The following is a 20,366-nucleotide window of genomic DNA, read 5'->3' on the forward strand; positions in this document are numbered from 1 at the left end:
CTCAATTTTTTTTTACTTATCACAATAACAGATCTAGTCCATTATTTAGAAAAAAACAGCCAGTTGCAGAATGGATACGACCTTCATGTGCCTCTAGCTGAAAGCAAGGAAGGGGCCTTCTGTTCCTTGAAGCAAATACAGAGGCAATCAGCGAACAAAGAACAAAACCTACTTGCTACAGGGCCTGCTACCTGAAACAAATGTAAATCTGTGCAGTTGGTTAATTGGCAAATCTAAAGGGTGCTTGGGAGCCGGGATATGGCTTTAATGTATGGAATCATTTGAGACTTCATGTTGACATGGGCATATCATTTTTGAGATGTAATGTAAGAGTGTTATCAGCTGCATTCTGGAGTGTATCCTTCTAATGGAAACTTTTTAACAAGGTTTGCATTAAGTACAGTCTGATTGTGCATTACTAAAAATATAGGGGCCGATTCACAGAACTAATCTGAGATAAAATCCTAAACTTACTACTTTTGGTATTCACAGAAGCCATTTAGTACTTTAGTACTTTACGACTTTCGGTATTCACAAAAGGCATTTAGTTGTAGTAAAGTAGGGAATCCTAACTTTACTACTGCTAAATGCCTTCTGTAAATACCAAAAAGTAATAAGTTTAGGATATTATCTCAGATTATTTCTGTGAATCGGCCCCATATATTTTTTATCACACTTGTTTTTTTATCCTAAACACGTGGGTCAGATTTACTAACAATTTGTGCCGGATTGGCTTCACAAAAGTGGCGCAAACCTGTGCAAGCCATTGATTTGTGGTGTTTTTTCCAGTGCCAAAGTTTATTTGAGCTGGAAAGTAGCCCTAAAGTAACACAAAGTAGCGCTGCTTTGCATCAAGGCAGTGTACCATTGGTGGTACGTGACCATTCTAATTAACCCAGCCATGGTTTTTTTTAATGCAATGCCCTATGTACTAACATTTATAGACAGGGCTTTGCACAGAAAAATAACACACCTTTATGGCTGGCTTGGACTTGGAGAAAGGTTTTAATTTCTCCAAATGTTGCCACTCTGCATGAAAGCTGGATTATGCAGCACTCTTACAAACTGAGGAAACTGTTGAACTATGTCTAAGCATGGTATTTTGTACTGGTGGGGTATCATTTCGGTTCAAACCCTATACCTCCAAAACAGATGCACCCTTGCACCACTGCCTAAAGTGTGCCGGCGCAGTGAGAGAAGAAAACAGCACCATTTCTAAGTAGGTATGGCACAGTTTGCCATATTTTATTAGATGTGCTGCTATTCTGCTCTCTGCCTTTTACACAACACAGTGCAACTTTGGTTGCTGGGCTGCGTGGAGAGTTAGTAAATCTACCCCTGAATCTCTTTGCTCAATCTGCAGAACCCTCTGATATACTGTATTTAATACAATTTTAAAATAATGACTTGTGGAGTGGGTGGAGATGGGCCGGAAGTTCTTGAGGTCCTTGTGTTCAGCTTTGGGTTTCTTGAGTAGGGCGTTGATCTCGATGTGCTTCCAGCTCTCCAGGAAGGTCGCGGTCTCAATGGAGCTGTTGATGATCTTGCGGAGATGGGGTGCGATGATGGAGCTTGCGTTGTTGAAGATGTGGTACGGGCAGGGATCAGATAGAGAACTGGAGTGGATGGTGTTCATGATTTTGATGGTGTTTTCGTCGTTGACGTGGGTCCAGGAGAGCAGGGGGTCGACGTGGCTGGGGGTGGTGATCTTCAATTGAAATAGCCATTACTTTTGCACAGACATACTGTTTCACTTGTAAAAGTATACAGAGCACAAACGATAATGTGTAGAAATGTCTTTACCTAGTGTATTGATTTGTGTTGATCGTATTAAAATATTAATTTCCACCACACTACAGAATAACTAAAAACATGCTTCATTTGTACTTTCCTGATTCTGATATATCCTGAAATATCTGCACAGTTTGTTTACAGACATTTAAATTTGTTGTGAGCTAGAAAAAAATAACATCAGCACGCCCTCAGTAGTCTGTATGACTGTCACGTAAATCCTCTCACTTTGAAGTCAACAAAAGAAAAGTAAACACCAAGCCGCATGGAAGACAAAGGCTATCATGTGATCTCTGTCTTTGAATGCACAGCAAATGTGACAAGATAAGAGCAAGATTGAAAGGCATGTTCACAGAAATTGAACACTGATTAAATGATACAGTAAATAAAGCATGGGCCACAAAAGGGGCAAACACAGGCTGTATAACCTAAAACAAATAAAGCCAGCAAATTAAAAGCAAGCAAATGTGACTTACAAACCACTAAGCCAATGGTAAGCAATGGGCGGAATGCATCCCAGGGAAGCTTCCTGAATGTCCCCAAGATCTCGTTGGCAAAACAGTATAGGAGATGAGGTGTGTAAGTAGTGTGTTGCGTGTGGTACGTGTAATGCTGATTATAGTTAGGTGCAGATTGAGCTGTGTAAGTAGTAAGTATTTGTTTCTCTTTACGAGGCGTGTGATTTCTGAGTATTGTGTGATGTGTGTTTGTGCTTTGTGATGGGCAGTGCATGTATGCATTGTGGGTGCTGCGAGGTTCTGTGTGTAACGAGAAGTTTGTGTGTTGTCTGTGAGGTTGTGCATTGTGTGCGGATGTGACCATTGTTTATGATGGGTGTGGTAATGTGCGTTGTACGGTAGATTGTGTGCTGTGCATTTGGTGCTTGGTATGGTGTGGTGGTTTAATCATTGTTTGTGATATGTGAACGAATGAGTGAGACAGTGCGCCAGTCATAATAATGTGAGATTGATGAGTGTGTGTGTGTGTGTGATTGGTTCACGTTCCATGCCCCTTGCGAGGCGTGTGTGGAAGGTGTAGCCCTTGCGAGGTGTGTGCGCGGAATGTGAAGCGTGCATTATGCGGTGTGTGATAATTATAGGTATGCGTGAAATGTTTGCCTTGTTTTAAGTATGCGTGCAGTTGTGGGGGGGGGGGGGGGTCAGTGTGGTGGTTGGTGTGTGATATTTGATTTTTCGCCGGGAGTGTGTGGAATATGTAATTGAGTGTGTGTGCATTATAATGTATGTGGGGCTTAAGTGCTTCGAATGTGTGGAATGAGTGATGCGCCAAGAGCTGATGAATGGCGTTGGGATGGGAGTGGCGGGGGTGTGCCCTGCTCGGGCGTTCATTGGCTGTGAATCTCATTCCTTTCTCAGCTGCCGCTGCTGACGTGTGTATGGGGTGAGTGAGAGGCAGCGTGGACCCGCTTTTTTTTAGAGGCGGGTTAGGGGGCGGGGCCTAATTCAATTCTCTAAGAAAGATACCGGCTCAGACCTTGGGAGCAGAAGGGAAGCAGCAGGACCCGAGCTACGGAGAGTGTCCGGAGCAATACCGTATGCCCAGCGGAGATATAGGGACCCCAACCTGCGTGCTGCCAGGACCCCTCACATTGAGTAGCTAGCTGGCCCCTGTCACTGAGGCGCGCACACACTGTGGTGAGCCATCGAGACCTTCAGAGGTAGGCGCATTGGACTCCTCAGTGAGCTGGAAGCCAACCCCGAGAGAACGCCGGACATCCTCGCAGTGAATCACGCGGACTCCCTGAGTGAGGCGCAGTGAGCCATCGCGACAGCCCCCGGCGGTGAGAGCCAGGCCCCTCGGAACCAGCTGCAGAGTGCGCCGGCATGGCCCGCGGAGAGGGGGCGGACAGCGTTTCTTCGGTGGAGCTTTTGAAGCCTGCGCTGCGGGAGGAGGCCCAGGTCCGAGAGGTAAGGATCGCGTTTAGAGGGAGCAGGGGTGGAGGGTGTTGGGGACCCAGATACCGATGGAAGGCCCCTTCACTCCTCAGGTGTGCAGGATTGCCACGGGGTCCGCCCAGAGTACTCATCGGCACCCAGCGGGCATGCCATTGTCCACCTGCCCGCCCCTCTGGACACCTTGCTGCTCCTGGCGCCTGAGCACTGGCCTTATCTCATCCCGGTGATGATGGCTGGGCCGGGCACTGATGATTGGGGAGCCTCTTTTGGGGTGGTATTTTGCTGCTGCACAGTTTTACTCCTGTTGTGATTTTTGTAGCGCAATAATTCTAATTACTTGCTGCTTTCTCATGAGGTCAGCAAATATACCGTGCTTCATCCCTATGGGTTAGTTCACCAAAATAACGCATTCTGGGAGTGGTAGTTATGCTTCGACTCTCGATCCGTTTGCAGTAGCACACATTGCAACAGTGGGGTGTACAGGAAAAACCATGTGCCCCTGGTGCATGGAAGTACCTTCTAGGCTTGCCTTCCATGCACTTATTGGAATGTCATGTGTGGTTTGGCTGTTAAAGACTGGGTTGTCCAAGTGGTCCGCAATGTTGAACGGACTGAAGTGTGCCAGCTTCATGACTGAGGGTGATGGTGTGTCCTGTGTGGGGCTTCTCTGAGGATTGCACCCTGTGTCCTCCTAACTCCACAGCATGCTTGCAGTGCGCACTCTGCCGATGTCATCTTAAGGACTGTTGGTAGGGACGAAGCAGAGGTCAAAAGCGAGGGGAGAGTTGAAGAGAGGGGCACAGAAAACAGGAGGAGGTGACAGTACGTTTCATGGAGTTACAGACTACATTGGTAGTCAAAGAGGTTGAGTGGAGTAGTAAAATAGTGTAGTGAGTAGGGGCGAGGTCGAGAGAGGTGGGGATAAGGAGCTGGAGAAAGAAGCAAAGGAGGGGGGTGAAAGCGAAAGGACAAAGGGAGAGAATGGCTACTCGTTTCATTAGCCTCCTTCCGCAGCCAGGCGGGTGGGCTGGGCAATGGTTCATTTTGCCCCTGCCTTAAAACTTTACTGCACCCTGACTTAGGGGGTCAAGTATTTCCTCTGCTCAGTTTGCATTGATGCCTCTGAGGGTTACGTCATTTGCTCTTTCTTAGTGAAAGTTACATTCAGAGGTCCTGTCATTGCAGCCACGTGATTGCAACTTCAAGTTCATTCATTTTCACAAAGTTAACTTCCGTAAAGGGGCCGCGTTAGGACCTGTTAGTAATGACTCGACGTTAGAAGCCGCTGCTTCCGCTCATTGAAGCCCCTCCCCAGGCCTCGACTGCACGTTTTTTCTCACCGGGAATTTCCCCAGTGGGCTCGAGTTTATGGAATCCGCTTTTAGGGAATGGTTCCTTTGTTGTCGCCTTTTTGACACTTTCTCCGGCAGACACAGCGGGGGAAAGAGCGATAAGAGAGGCCGGCGCCGAGGCTGGTTTGAATTTCCCCCCTGGGTTACTTCTGGTTTCCAGTCCGGCTCCCCCGCCCTGCGAGAACTTTTCACGGCCCGCCTTTTTTGGAGACATCCCCGCTGACCCCTTTTAGTAAACGTGTATTTTCTGTATGTGTGTGATTTTAAATACATTATTTCGCCCAAACAGCCTTTCCTTAATGTGAAACTCTTGCTCGTCGCCTCGTCGCCTCTTTTCTTGTCCCCATTCCCCTTCTCTCCTTACCCATCTTCACGCTTTGGTGCTTCCTAAGAAGACGTGGGTAATACATTTGATGTCAGCAACATGTCTTGTCCACCCATGCTAGCTTTCTGCCATTACAATACCATTCTGTTCAGTGCGAGCACTAAATTACGTTTTCGTAAAAAAAAATACAAATCTGACCCCCCCCCCCCCCACGCACACAGCTTGCCTATATTTGTACATTCGCTGCTAGTGCGCTTAGAATCCCCGGTGCATGAGTGAGGCGCACGAGGGCGTGTGTTGTGCGGGTGGGTGTGTGCGCTCTGGGCTATGCCTGGGAGGGAGCTGTCAGGGAGCGACACGTTGAGCCTGTCTGTCTCCTCCCCGCTGCCTGTATTTATATCATGGTCTAGGGTCTGCGTGCCTCCGACTCTGCACACCTCACCGCTAAGGCATGTCTGGCTGCACGCTGCGGGCCGGCCCCTGGAAGGGGTGGGCTAATATGTATATTTAACATAGAGGGAGGAGGGGTGGCAGGTCCAGCTGGCGTTACAGGGGTGTGGCAGGCTAATCTATTTATATTGTTTTCTGTAGCGCAAACCCATTCTACACCCCCCGTTTTATTTGTATGTATGTTTTCTATAGCACACCACATGGAGTGTGGCTGTGAAATAACAAGGGCGTCGAAGCGTGCGGTGATAGTTACAGAGCATGTGGACACCACTGTAATAACAGAAGAAGTCATTGCCCTGAGTCGGTGAGAGGAATAACATTAGCATACTCGAAATAATAGTTGTTTGAGTCTGACACAGCGGAGGTCTAATAGCAAGCGCAGCACACACGTCACTGAGCAGTTTCAGAGTGCTGTACAAAGCATCTCCAGATGTGCGCTCGCAAACCACTGCGAGGAACAACTTTAGAGTGCCGTGAACGGGCTTTTGTAACAACTGGAGTAAACGCAATAGAGCAGTGGGATATTATCTTGAGGCGTGGAGTGCAGAGCGATTGTAGTTTCTGCACCACAGACACGGGTCAAGCCACAGTTGTCACATAAGAAGCACTCAGATGTGCGACATTGTTTGCCACGCCCCCTTTAAATCTCTGGCGCTACTGTTAACCTCCAGCCCGACTGATCGCCCCCCCCCCCCCCTCGGTGCTCCTCTCTGCTTCCTGTACGACTGGTTATACCGTTTATCGCCTGACTTCGCTCCCAGGTGACCACAGGCTGCCATGCCCAAGTTTTGGGCTCTCCGTTTATTGACCACTGTGATTTTATTGCTTAGTCAAATTAGATTCACTGATCGGCAACACGGTAATAAGCACCCGCATATATAATGAAGTTGTACCTACGGATGGTTGTGTGGTATGTCTGTAGAACTAAACCAGGCAAAATGTAGGGGGGCAGTTCACAGGGTCAACGAAAGGAAAGATTAACAGTCCGAAGGTGCTCAGACAGGAGTCTGTGTTTCGATAGGTATGTCTGTGATATTATCATATCGTGTAAATCTAGCATAGAAGAAGCAGTGCTACTGGAATGTTGTATCCTTGGTAACCTAGATAGGAATGTTAACTTTAGTTCGGAAAGTATTCTATCTATTTCCTGTCTAGGATTTCTGTATTTCATCCAATCTACTTTATCTGGGGTTCAATCCGTCTACTCCTGTGTAAGGTTTTATCTTGCCTTTCTATCTCGGAGGCGGGCGTCCTTCTATCTGCTTCTTATCTGGGATTCTTCCCCTCTGTGGGCTCCCGCTTCATTGTCACTGGGATTTGGGCCTCTTAAGCCTCCCCACTGGGGTTCAGCCCCTTAAGCGTCTGACCCACCTGGGATCCGTCATTTCCTTGTCATGTCTGAAATTCACCCCTTCCACTTTTTTCCCATCTGGGATTATTCTTATTTGTGGGCCCATCTGAAACTGGCCCTTTTTGTGGTCTGGTCTAGAATTTCTTTCGTATGGAATTCAACCCATCTACCTCCCATCGGTGTCTCCTCTGGGTTACATCGAATCTGTCTCCTGTCTGGGATTATGTCTTGCACTTGCATATCATTTGACATACATGCCATCTGTAATATCCTTCTGCTCCCCCTTGGAGATGTCCTCTCTACACAATGTGTTGGCTATGCCCCCTTTAGGCTGCATCCGAAATCTGGGACATATCCATTATCTGATAATTCTTGATTGGCATATATATATACTATGTGCAGCCCGTCTGTGATACGTCCCATGTGGGATTCTCCCTGCCTGGGATACACCCCATCTGCACCCTGACTGGGATATATTCCGTCTGCAGCTTTCCTGTGACACACCCTGTCTGCATCTTGTGTAAGACATGTCCTATCTGGGTTATGCCCCCGGGGATCTTTCTACTTTCAGGGTGGGGACTTATTCATTCTCCTCCTCGTTGGCTTTGCTCCTCTTTGTCTGAAGGCTTATTCTGTCTGCTTCCAAAATATGGCTTTACACAATCAGTCTATCTAGGATATGCCCCAGGAGCATCCCATCTGGGTTCATTCCATCTGCATCATGGCTTGGTGTTCTGTCTGCTTGGCTTGATTTGTCTGTGGATTCATTCAATCTGCTCACATCCCAAGCAGGAGAACCTCTCTGGGGATGCATCCTATTTGCTTCAGGCATAGTGGTTCATACTGTTTACTTTCTGCTCGACAGGAAGCAGGCTCATGATGCCTGCTTCCTGTCTAGGTATACATCCTACCATCTTCATGTTTTATAATGCTTGCTTTCCTTCTGGAAGGCTATCACCTCTGCTTCCTGTCTTGCCTATTTGAGGCATGGACACTGGAATTATGAGAGTTTTGCATATGCATTATTTTTCGCATGTTTATGAATTTGCCACGTGGCCGCATCAACTGCTTCATAATCTGTAGATTTTAACAAAAAAATGTTTATACCTCAAACTGATCAAAAGTTACTGAACTCAGCAACTCTTGTTGCAGCACAGTGATAGGCTTTACATAAAGGGTGACTGCACCTTTCTATTGCGTATTGCTGTATTTGTGTCCTAAATTCGTACTAATGATATAAAACCTTTGCTCACAATGTTAATATGTGTAACAAGGACAAATTGATGAAGTATTATCACAACATTTGCCGCATTAAGCAATATATTTTGGAATTTCTTGCTGCATTTTGTCTGAGACGTGATCCACATGCTTCTGACGGATTTTGATTCTGTGAGGTGAGGTTGTCTAGCAAGTTTTATGTTTGCAGTCCTCTGACCCCTATTTGTTTGATACATTCAGTCCTTCTGCTTCCTATCTGGGGTTCATCCTGTATGTTTCTTCCGAAGAGGGTGCACCTCCAACAGTATCCCCTGTATACTTCCTGGCACAGAAGCTCTTACTGTTCAGTTCCCGTTTAGTGGCAGCAGTGCTCTCATAGGGATTTATGGGGCCACAGCTAAAGCATATTTTAGAGCCCCGTGTTCAAAACAACTCTAAATGTAGTATTCAAGTTTAGTGAATAGAGAAAGGGCACTGCTTCCCCTTTGTGAATGGGTTTTCACCATATCTGAGGATTTGGTAACTTTTCAATGGTTGCAATGGAATTACAATCGCAAACTATTGATGGATGTGGTACAGGATCGCTGTTTGGAAGTGATGCCCAAAACATGCCATTCCAAATAGCAATTCATAAACCATTTCAAAACTCATTTATTGAATTACAAATATAGGTTCTCTGCACCATCAGAACACTTTCTATATCATCACTGATATCTCAGAGGTGTTGCTTAAAGAAATGTACAGTGACCCTGTATAACCCGTATGGGCCTGATTCACAATTCGCTTTTGAGTAAGTTTACTACTTTTCGGTATTTACAAACTTCACTTTTGTAGTACATCCAGATCTACATATGGCCAACTGCTGGTACTGCAACACACCTCCACAGAAAATAATGGAGATGGGAACTTAAAATAAAACCCCATAGGAAATAATGTTAAATTTAATGTATTAAGTATTTAGTAATCAATTTTGAATCCAGAATATTTTAACAATAAATGTTCTGTTTTTCAAAATAGGCTATTAAATAGTTTATAAATAAATATGATATATAATAATATTGTATATTTGTAACCATTTTAAATGATTTCATTTAACATTATTTCCCATGGGGTTTTAACATAAACCCCTATCTCAATTATTGTCTAATGGAGGGTGTTGGCAGTACCAGAGTGGCCATGTGTAGTGCTACACTTACTAGTTACTACATAAGTGCAGTTTATGAATATCGAAAAGTAGTAAACTTACTCAAAGGTTCAGTTTGCGCACCAGGCCCTCAGTCTTTTGTATGGTTAATGCTGTACCTTGTGGGTTCCTGTTGGCATCCTTCAGGGTTTTCATTGCTCATATTTTCTGCTCTTTTTGTAGCCCAAGAAGCACCAGAGGCTCTCTGTATGCAGCAAGATATGTTACGCCATTGGAGGAGCACCCTATCAGATAACCGGCTGCGCGCTCGGTTTCTTCCTTCAAATCTACCTGCTGGATGTAGCACAGGTAAGTCTTTTGGGATCTGCATCATGACATCTATGGTGTGAGGCGGTCACAAGGTGACCTGGCAGTCCTACAGTCCGTGAGCTGAATGAGGCCATGCTAAAAGGTAGTCTAGTGCCAAAACTGTGAGGCAAGGTGGAGGCAGGCAAGCTTTTTGGTAAGTGAAGGGTACTTTGGTGATTTCTCTGTATTGGATTTAGGAGTGAGATTTTCCAAGTATCGAATGGAGGGGCCGCAGGGTCGATGCAGAGGTGGGATGCTCTATGCTACTTACGCTGCCATTAGGATGGATCGCCCAGGAGGGAAGACTGGGGGAGGCGTGGCCCTGATTACTCGGACGGACTTCCTTTTTCAAACCCTACCGTCTCCTGTGATCCCTGCTGTGGACTGCTTAGTAGTCCGCTCCACTTCCTTTGGGACCCCAATCACCTGTGTGCTTATATACCGCCCGCCCCAGTCTACACCCGGCTTTCTACCCGCTCTTGAAGACCTCCTGGCCACCCTTGTGGTAAATAATTCCGCCATCCTTCTGCTGGGAGATTTAAACTATTGGCCGAATGACCCAGCTGAAGATATGCGATCTAAGGAGTTTACGGCTCTGCTCACCAGCCTAAACTTCCTCCCCCAGCTGAGTTCGGCCACCCACACCAAAGGTCATCAACTTGACCAAATCTGGTCCCTTAACATCCCTATGGATCTTCTAATCACTTCCCCTTGTTCTTGGTCAGACCATTTCCTCATTTCCTTCACAGCCAACCTCGGACGGCCACCTAAACCCCCCCTGCCCAAAAACATCTGGGCTAGAAAGTGGGATAAGGCGGTCCTCCCGGCGGTTTGCTCTTCTCTCGAGGCAACTAGCCCGGAGCTCAATGATCTACCCCCTTCCTCCCAACTTTCAGCCATTAACAACTGGCTGCTAAAGGCGTGCAATTCCATCGTTCCCCTTAAGAAAGTGGCTATTAAACGCGCCCATGCGGCCAACCGATGGTTTACTCCTGCTCTCAGGGAAAAAAAACTTGCGACCCGTAGAGCAGAACGCGCCTGGCGGCGTACCTATTGCCCTCTCCTTAAGGCTAGTTACTGCCTGTCACTAAAAGACTACAAACATGATATATTAAAAGCCAAAACGGAGTTTTTCTCTGACAGAATCTTGGCAGCTGAAAACCAACCCAAGGAGATATTCAACACCATTCATGAGTTGGCTGCTTCTGACAGGGCGATCTCTAAAATCCCCCCGTCCCAAACACTTTGTAATTCCCTTAACTCTTTTTTCTTTGAGAAGATTGCCCTTATTAAGGCCAACATTCCCCCCCCTCCCACGGTACTCTCTGCTGCTTCCCCACCCCCTCCTGCCCCTTCCTTCACTCAGTTTCCCCCCCTCACCCGAGATTCTTTGCTTCCTCTTTTAGCTCAGATCAAATCAGGCTCCCCTCGGGATATTGGTCCGGCTTTTGTTCTAAAAGAGCTCTTTTCTAACTGCTATTCTCCACCTCTAACTTTTATTAATCACTCCCTTAATTCTGGTATTGTCCCCCCTGCCCACAAGTCAGCAGTCATCATCCCTATTTTGAAAAAGCCTGGCACCGATCCCTCCGTGCCTGCCAATTACCGCCCTATCTCCCTCCTTCCTTACCTCGCAAAGGTCTCAGAAGCTCATATCACCAGGTCCCTGAGTTCCTTTGTGGAATCCACAGGCTGCCTTGCCGCCCGCCAGGCGGGCTTCCGCCCGCTGCACTCTACCGAGAAGGTAGTTGTGTCGGTAATGGATCAATTAAGAGAGGGTATTGATACTAGCCGCCCACAGGCTCTGGTCCTGTTAGATCTGTCCGCCGCGTTCGACACGGTGGACCATGACATCTTGTTGACCCGTGTCGAAGCGGCAGGCATTGGGGGCTCGGCTTATGCTTGGCTCCGTTCATTTTTGACGGACAGAGAACAGGCTGTCCATCTTGCCAATTTCACTGCTCCTCTTAGGAGGGTGACCTGTGGAGTCCCCCAAGGCTCTTCCCTGTCCCCTCTGCTTTTTAATTTATACATCTCACCCCTTATTTTTACTTTACAGCAGATGGAGGTCTCGGTGTTTAATTACGCCGACGACCTCCAACTTGTTTTCAATCTTTCCTCCTCCCCTTCCTCAGCTTCTAACTTCCAGAAGGTTATGCTTTTTATCCAAGGGTGGATGAACTGCAACCACCTCAAATTGAACCCGGACAAGACCGAATTGGTCCTGACGGGGGGTGGTTGCAGTCCCTGGTCTTCTTCCTTCTGGCCCTCTGCCCTTGGCCCTTCCCCCCCTTCCTGTTTCCAAGGTTAAAACCCTGGGTATTTTCATCAATCCCATGCTTACCCTTCATACGCAGACCAATGCAGTCGTGTCTGCTTGTTTCTTTTCCCTTCGGATTATCCGAAGGGTTGCCCGTTTCTTCTCAACTGCTGCACTCAAGCTTATTCTCATGGCCATGGTGCTTTCGCGCCTTGACTATGGGAACGTCATTTACAACGGTGCGCCGGCCTACTTGCTCCGTCGGCTCCAACAGATTCAAAATCAGGCGGCTCGCCTGATTTACGGACTCCCCAAGTTCAACCATACGACCCCCCTACTGCAGTCTCTTCATTGGCTTCCAGTGAGGGAGAGGGCCCTTTTCAAGCTTGGGTGTATCACCTACCAGGCTAGAGCAGGAACTGCTCCCGCTTTCCTGTGCGAAGCCATTTCCCCCTACCTACCTTCCCGAGAACTCCGTTCTACTCACTTGGCCCTTCTGTCAGTTCCCCGTTTTAGAAAACAGAAGTCTGGTGGGGTCAGATTTGCAGTGCTGGCTCCTTCCTTCTGGAACTCACTCCCATTTACCCTTAGGTCTTCATCCTCCTACCTGGAATTTCGCAAGCTTCTCAAGACCTTCTTGTTCTCCAGATCTGTAGCTGTATAGCCCTTTTCCCCGCATCCACTGGTCTTTCTGCTATTTAGCGCCATGAAACCGTTTCTGGTATAAGAGCGCTCTATAAATATTTTAAAATTCAAATTCAAATTCAAATTCTATGGTGGTTGGTGGAGTGGCAAGCTTGGGATCCTTTGGCTAGGGGGCGATTGGTTCTGTATAATGCATAGAAGGGTGGGCATGTTACGTCTCTTCTGGTTATTTTTTCTCAATACATTGCTTCTTTTGACAAGGTAGTGAGCCCTTTCATGGTGTCTCAAGGCAGCACCTGACCCATCAGTGAATGTAGCCAATGACTGAAGTGGATTGCCACAAGATGTATACTGTAGTTGGTGGAAAAAAATGTGTATGACACAACAGACCAATAGATGAAGAGAGCTGGCTGAAAGCCCTTGTGAGAATATAATTTTAGCGTAGTCAAAAGGTCTTGACTAACGCCTGATTTAAAGAACAGGACAGCACATGAGTGTGTTCAGTTAAAACCCCAACGATAATCGCTTCTTTAGCAGTAAGCAAGCAGTTGTGCTAAAGCTTTCCTCTTGTTGCCTTTAGCACAAAACAACGAGCTGAATTGTTTTAGCGTTCTTGTAACCGCCAAATCCCCTTCAGCCTCGTGCATTTCTCACCGTCAGGTGATCTCATCCCCTTTCCATTTTGGAGAGTTGAGAAAGACACTCCCACACCCCAAGCTTTTTCACGTTTAATTTCTTGGCTGTGAGGTTGCCCAGCCATAGTCCTTCGGAGGGAAGACAATGGGACGCTGGGTCTCTGCTCTTCCTTTAGGCCAGGGAACGCTGGGTGGCATGATATTCATTCACCCTCCTTTTGTTCAAGCTGACACTCGCACGGGTATCACTTCCTGGGCCCTTGAAGCTCCTGGCACGCGCGCCCGGTGGCGGCTAGTGGTGCCTCAGTCTGTCTCTCTCTGTCCCTCCTGTGCTGCCTGCAGTGTGGAGCGTATTACCTTTCTGCTACCCACGCCCTGCGTACGACGTCTGACATTATTAATGAAACGCGGAAAAGGTCTTTCTGTCTGAGGAGGTGTCTGCTGAGCCTTCCTCCGTGCCCTGAGGCCACCACAGGAGCTGGGTCACTCCTGACACCGGTCTCTTGGTCCGGGTCACTCATTGTGTTGTAATTGCATTTATATAGCGCTTACTACCCCTGACGAGGCGTCAAAGCGCTTTTTCGGCGAGTAGCACGCTACGACCCATAGAAGATTAGTATAGTGAAACATGCAAGTACATTTTAAGTGGTGGATAGGTTAGTCAGTTATTTGGATTTGGAATGATAGCAGAAGGATAGAGGAGGACAAGGGTTTGTATTTATATAGCGCTTGTTGACGCACGCTGTTCAGGAAGCCTACAAGGGATTAGTGGTGAATTAATATGGTGAAATATGAAGCAATTTCAGTGGTGAATATTATTCAGTTACTTGGAGTGAGAAGGATAGCAGAGGGATACAAGGGGAAGAAAGATTTGCATTTATATAGCACTTGTTACCCCTGATGGGTGTTAAAGCGCTATTCTGGTGAGTAGCACACCACTCCGGAACCCATAAAGGATTACTGTTGCCAATTAGTATAGTAAAAATAAAAAAAAATGAAGTAATTTGAGTAGTGGATATGTTGTTCAGTTATTTGGGTAGTATAGTATAGTAGTATAGTTTAATATGGAATTCATACGAGTTGAGTTGATTTGTGATGAGGAAGAGGTCAGGTTGAGGATGAGTTACAGGGGACAGACCAGGCTTGGACTCTTCTTTACAGCCACAAGAAGGTTTATGCAAGATCAGTGGTACAAAGGAAATCATAGATGGGTGGTACTCTTTATTTATTTGAGGTTTTATACAGCACTGACAGTGTCATGTTGATGTCCGAGTGTTGTGGGCATAATATTTTGACATAATACGTGAAATTGAGCATAAAATCACAGAGCAAAATCAATGGGCGATTAGAATATCCGGCTTTAACCGAGTTCCTTAACCCTAAGGATGCCTTCCTGGCTAATGAAGGAAGACTGCGTTTTCTAAATCCCTTTTTTTTCTTGTTCTGGTAGTCAGTTAAACAGTTAAGGTGGCAGTGCTTGATTTTTGTCTATAAATGTGTGAGATGTACTTGGTAATGGGGAAGAGACCGTGACCGGTTGTGAATGGCAGTTTAGTCCTCTTTGGAGGGCTTCCATGGACCCTCTGGGAGGGGCACAGTCCTTGGCTGACTGGGGGTGATTGTCCAGTACTGGGTGTGATACTGGGGTCTCCCTTTTTTTTTTAATGTATCGAGGTCCTTGCACCTGTAGTGAGTGGGGTGGGTGTATAGAAGAATAACTCTGAGCTGCATTGCCCTAAACTCTCTGCATCCTTTGCTTCAGGTGGACCCCTTCTATGCCTCCATTATCCTGTTCACTGGTCGTGCCTGGGATGCAATCACCGATCCCCTTGTTGGCTTTTTCATCAGTAAAACATCATGGACGCCGTTTGGGCGCTTAATACCCTGGTAAGTTGTTTTTGTGCTCCCCTACCGTCTTACTTTAGTAGTGGCCCTTTTTTTCAGTCGCAGATATCCTTTCTTTCGCACACCACTTTCTCTTACATGAGCTCACTTCCTCCTGCATAGCCGCTAATACAGACTCCCTTTTGTCTTGCACAAACTCATCTTTCTGGTGTAGAACTCTTCCTCTGGCCCAAATCCCTTTCTCTGACCCGGCTAGCTCTTTTATGGTCCTACTGTCTCTCTTCTAGCAAATCTGCTTCTACTATCCTACTTTTCCTCATGCACTCCATGCCCCTTATAGTGGCATATAACTCTGTCTGTGGCAAGGTCCCCTTTCCTGTGCTCTGGGTGCCTTTCCTGTGGTTTAGGTCCAGTGCTTCTGGCTCGGGCTCCTGACTGTGATCTAGATGCCAGGCCTGTGGCACTCTCTCTTCCTGTGACATGGGTCCCATGTCTTTGGCATGGAGCCCTTCCTCTGACATGGGTGCATGCCTCGAGCATGAGACCCATCATCTGGCTTCAGTCCACTCAACATGGGCCTGGCAGAGTTTAAAGTTGAGAAGACCTGCTCAGTAAGGATCAGTCCGCTCAAGTCCTGTTGTGTCTTCGACGAAGCAATGCAAAATTACGTTCAAAGGTTTCTTACCAAGTGTGATGGTGTAAGATGAACTGGCTTCCCAAGGAATTTGTGTATGTATGTATTTTATGAATCACTTAATGCTACATAAATGACATCACAGAGTAATGGATTCAGCCAGCATCTCTGCTGTTCTTTTACTGTGTCTCTATCATGATTTAAGACATTTCACCTGGCTGAGGAGAAAACTGAATTCCCCCAGTCTGAGGGCACTGGAGATGGTGGCCTGTGGTATTGCAGTTTTACAGCATTTAGGCAGCACTTAGTGTTCGCTTTAGGTTGTAGAGATTTAGAATATGGAACCTTGCTCTTAGAAAGTCGCTAGGGTATAGAATGTTGGTCCGTTTGATATCGGTTGGCAGCCTTCGTTGATGGGATGTTTTGTATGTACCTCTGTATTAAATGTAAATGTATTTGAGCTTATATAGCGCACAGCTACCCGCAGTGGGTGTCCATTAATAAAACTGTCTGGTACATCTAGCGCCTCAAGTTGCGCTTCTCTACAGTAGCAACAATATTGGTCTGAACTCATGCTGCGGTACAGATTTCCTGCTTTTCCTGGTGTTTTCAAGAGAGGAGCATGTAACTTACTCCGTATGACAGTCCCTGGCCTACCCAGTCTTTGAGCCGACAGGGCTTATTGAGAAAGAAGGACAAGTCCCAGTGCAATGTCAGGAAAGTGATGGATGAGTGAAAGGATTAATAGCTTGAAGTGTTGAAAAAAATAGAGTAAAAAGTGAAAGGATGAACAAGTGAAAGGGTGGATGAAGGAATGGACAGATGTAGAAGAATGGATGAATGTGTGAAAGGCTGGCTGGATACATTAATGTATTGATATTAGAGAAAGGATGTATGTATACAAAATATTATGAGTGAATGGTTGGTTAGAAAAATGTGCTGAATGGTGACTGGTGGGTGGAAAGATGAAGGGATGAATGACTTAATAGATGGATGGATGGAATGAGTATGAAAGAGTGGAAGAAAATACTCAAGAGGTTTAGGTTTACTCACTTTGCATGCTTTGTATGATAGAGGTTTGTGTAAGTGGGAGTATTTTTATTTTCTGACTACCATGCATGAAACACCCACCTGTTAATCACTCAAGCTAGGACCCCCCCTGGCACTATAAAAGAGAGCATTGCTCAGACTGTGCATCCACCAGTGAGCGCTCACTGCTGACTCTGCATCAACCTGTGAGATCTCGCCACTGATGTTGCAACCACCTGCAAGAGCTTACCTCCAACGTTCATTGATGGGTCACATGAAATAGCTCACTATCCCCTCTGCAAGCACCTTGAAGAACATCGGTGAAGGAAAGTGGAGTATTATGGGGTGTGTTTGTTAGACCTCACCATGTAACACTATCACAAAACCCCAAAGATGGACCTTGGATTCACACGAATAAATTCTTAGCTCAGTCCTGGTAGTGTGGCAAAGAGCAGTCTGGCTTTACTAGAGGAACATGTGTTCAGCATTTCAGAGTACCAACCTGGACGATAAGTAATTGGCACAACAAACCGGAGTTATAGATTTTTGTAGCAATATAAAATCAATGCAGAATACTACAGTGAAACTTGTGTGGTACTCTTGCAGGGCAAGGGTGATGCGGGTCCCAGCACCAAGCCACAACAGTCAGTTCAATTTTACCTGGCCCATGGAGCGCGGGTGCAGAGTTGTTCTGGCTGTCACTGGTGCCGTAGGAGAGCTGCTTTTAACTCTGTAACGGTGCTGCTGGGAAAAAGATGCTGCTGGGAAAAAGATGCAAAAACGCAACAATGGAGTGGTTGCTGATGCTAATCAAAGGTCTGATGGAGTTCCCTCTTGATGCAGCGTCGAGTAAAAGGGTCAGTTGCTGGACTAGCAACCAACACGCCTTGGCAGCCGTAAGTAGAGGAGAAAGTAACTCTGACGTCTGGGGGTCCAGGGGAATGTGGTAGCTGCCTGTAACTTTGTGAAAGGCTGGACTACAGTTCCCCCGCACTTCACTAGATCATCTGGATTTGAGCAAATCCTTGGAATGCCCAATGGCTAGCGATTCTTCGAGTCCGGAGCGTTGTATTACCTGCAGTTTGTAGGAGAGTAGGGACACTAGTTCAGGGGTGTCTGAGGCTGCTTCAGGCTTTTACAGTGGTCCCTCTGTCTGGGGGAACCAAGAGATACCCTAGGACGAGTCTCAATCGAGCAGTTCCAAGAGCGTTACCACAGGTGCAGGTAGCCAACTTTTGCTTTGTACAAGCATTTGAGAACGCAAACAAGCACACAATTTCACGAAGTCGCGGAATGGGGAATTTTGGGAAATTTAGTGTTCTCTGCGGAACGCGAAATTACCAAAATTCTGCGAGCGGAACGGAATTTACCACCCAGGCCTGGTTTTCTCCAGTGGTAGTCAGCCTTGATGCATTTCGGAGGTGGTGCAGCCTTTGAAACTCACTGGCTTGATGTGCCACTTCACCAGCCTGCTTGAGAAGTGGAAGGTGTAACCTCCGTGCTGCCCAAGCCTGTGTGCCTGTCTCCTGGGAGTGTTGTAGGAAGCACAGGAGGTAACCCATAAACCACGTTGGGAAGGGTGCGTTATGTAAACAAGAACAGGTCCCAACAGGTATTATTTAAAAGACTGTTTCAATAGGAGTATGCCACAAGCATTACTAAGAACAGAACACAAGGAGTCAGAGGATTGAAAAAAGGGGTGGTATTATTCACCAAGGGTAAGGGGTAATACATTTACAGTTAAGACAGCACTGTAAAGATTAGATCTTGTGACAACCAAGTGGCACTTGGTGCAAGGTGCTATATACAGTTTGAAGTGAAAATGAGAAGTGCAAGTGCTTTTAAAAACAGCATAAGTGGCGCATACATGAAATTATGTACATCATTTAAAGCTTCAATTACAGAACAAGTTACAATCACTTGAACAATAGTTTTTGGTAAGAGCTTTAAGTGTGATATGCGTCGTATGATTCACGCTGTGTGGTCGACGGCGTTTCGATCCCCTTGGTTTGGGATCGTCATCAGGACGGGGTTGTCGATGGATACAGTGAGTTGCCAGTTGGGATGGCGAGTCTGGCGGCACACGGCTGTTACTAGCGTCAATTGCTGGTCGCGTTCCGTCCCAGGGATGCTCACAGAGTTGGGCAGCGTCTGGAAAAATGAAAAGCACAGAAGGCAAGCGCTCATCTGGCGTGGCTGGTCGGCAGTAAATGCGGGAACAGGTTCCCGTCCTGATGACGATCCCAAACCAAGGGGATCGAAACGCCGTCGACCACACAGCGTGAATCATACGACGCATATCACACTTAAAGCTCTTACCAAAAACTATTGTTCAAGTGATTGTAACTTGTTCTGTAATTGAAGCTTTAAATGATGTACATAATTTCATGTATGCGCCACTTATGCTGTTTTTAAAAGCACTTGCACTTCTCATTTTCACTTCAAACTGTATATAGCACCTTGCACCAAGTGCCACTTGGTTGTCACAAGATCTAATCTTTACAGTGCTGTCTTAACTGTAAATGTATTACCCCTTACCCTTGGTGAATAATACCACCCCTTTTTTCAATCCTCTGACTCCTTGTGTTCTGTTCTTAGTAATGCTTGTGGCATACTCCTATTGAAACAGTCTTTTAAATAATACCTGTTGGGACCTGTTCTTGTTTACATGTCTCCTGGGAGTGATCACACTGCCTGACCGGAGCTCAGAATCCTCTTGTCTTAGCAGCAGCAAATTCAGGAAGTGCAGGCTTGCAGCCAAAGCATAGAGAAGTTGGGGTAGCCCGTTGGACAATCTCTAATGTAGCCACCTAGGTGCATGTGCATGCCACATCACCCATGACAAGAGATTTGAATCAGGGGTGGACACGAGATTCATGTCACTGGTGACAAAGCATATTTTTGATACCAAAAATTATATATTTCGGCTGTACCATAATGGAGCTGCCAACCTCGAATACCTGGGTGGCAGACCATGTAATCCTATCGACCTCTAACGCTTCTAGTCATTTCCAATGAGGAACGCCACTATAAGGACATATAGGCTTGCACTTGTATATCCTCACCTTTAATATAATGCACCTTACCACCTGTGCTTAGGAGACTCTTCCTTAGCGGTACCTGACATACAGTGAAAATAGTTTACTGACTGTGCCACACAGGGTGAGGGCCCAATTGAGTACGAGCAATATATATTGTTCCTGCAGTCTGCAATGGCAGGCCTGCTGTCAGTAGTTTACTTGGGTCCCTCGGGGTGGCACAAAGCTGTGCTGCAGCCCTGGGGCCCCCTTTACCACCTATGCCCTGGGTACCCATGGTACCATACACTAGGGTCTTATAAGTGGGTAAAGTATTTGCCAATTGGGGATTACTAACTTGAACATAATAGTTTTAGGAGAGAGCATGGGCTCTGGGGTCTGGGGT

General features: G+C 46.5%; 1 protein-coding gene across 1 annotated transcript in view; it reads left to right on the plus strand.

Annotated features, from left to right (window-relative positions):
• Window positions 1-3,256: 3,256 nt before the first annotated feature.
• The window catches only part of MFSD2A (MFSD2 lysolipid transporter A, lysophospholipid), a 102,812-nt gene continuing 85,702 nt past the window's right edge, over window positions 3,257-20,366 (plus strand). The window contains exons 1-3 of the mRNA XM_086955775.1: window positions 3,257-3,719; window positions 9,770-9,895; window positions 15,198-15,322. Of these exons, the coding sequence (XP_086811901.1) occupies window positions 3,636-3,719; window positions 9,770-9,895; window positions 15,198-15,322 (335 nt within the window). The 5' untranslated portion in view covers window positions 3,257-3,635. The remainder of the gene's footprint in view (window positions 3,720-9,769; window positions 9,896-15,197; window positions 15,323-20,366) is intronic.

The sequence above is a fragment of the Lissotriton vulgaris genome, chromosome 2_1, assembly GCF_964263255.1.
Source record: "Lissotriton vulgaris chromosome 2_1, aLisVul1.2, whole genome shotgun sequence".
Classification (NCBI taxonomy): Eukaryota; Metazoa; Chordata; class Amphibia; order Caudata; family Salamandridae; genus Lissotriton; species Lissotriton vulgaris.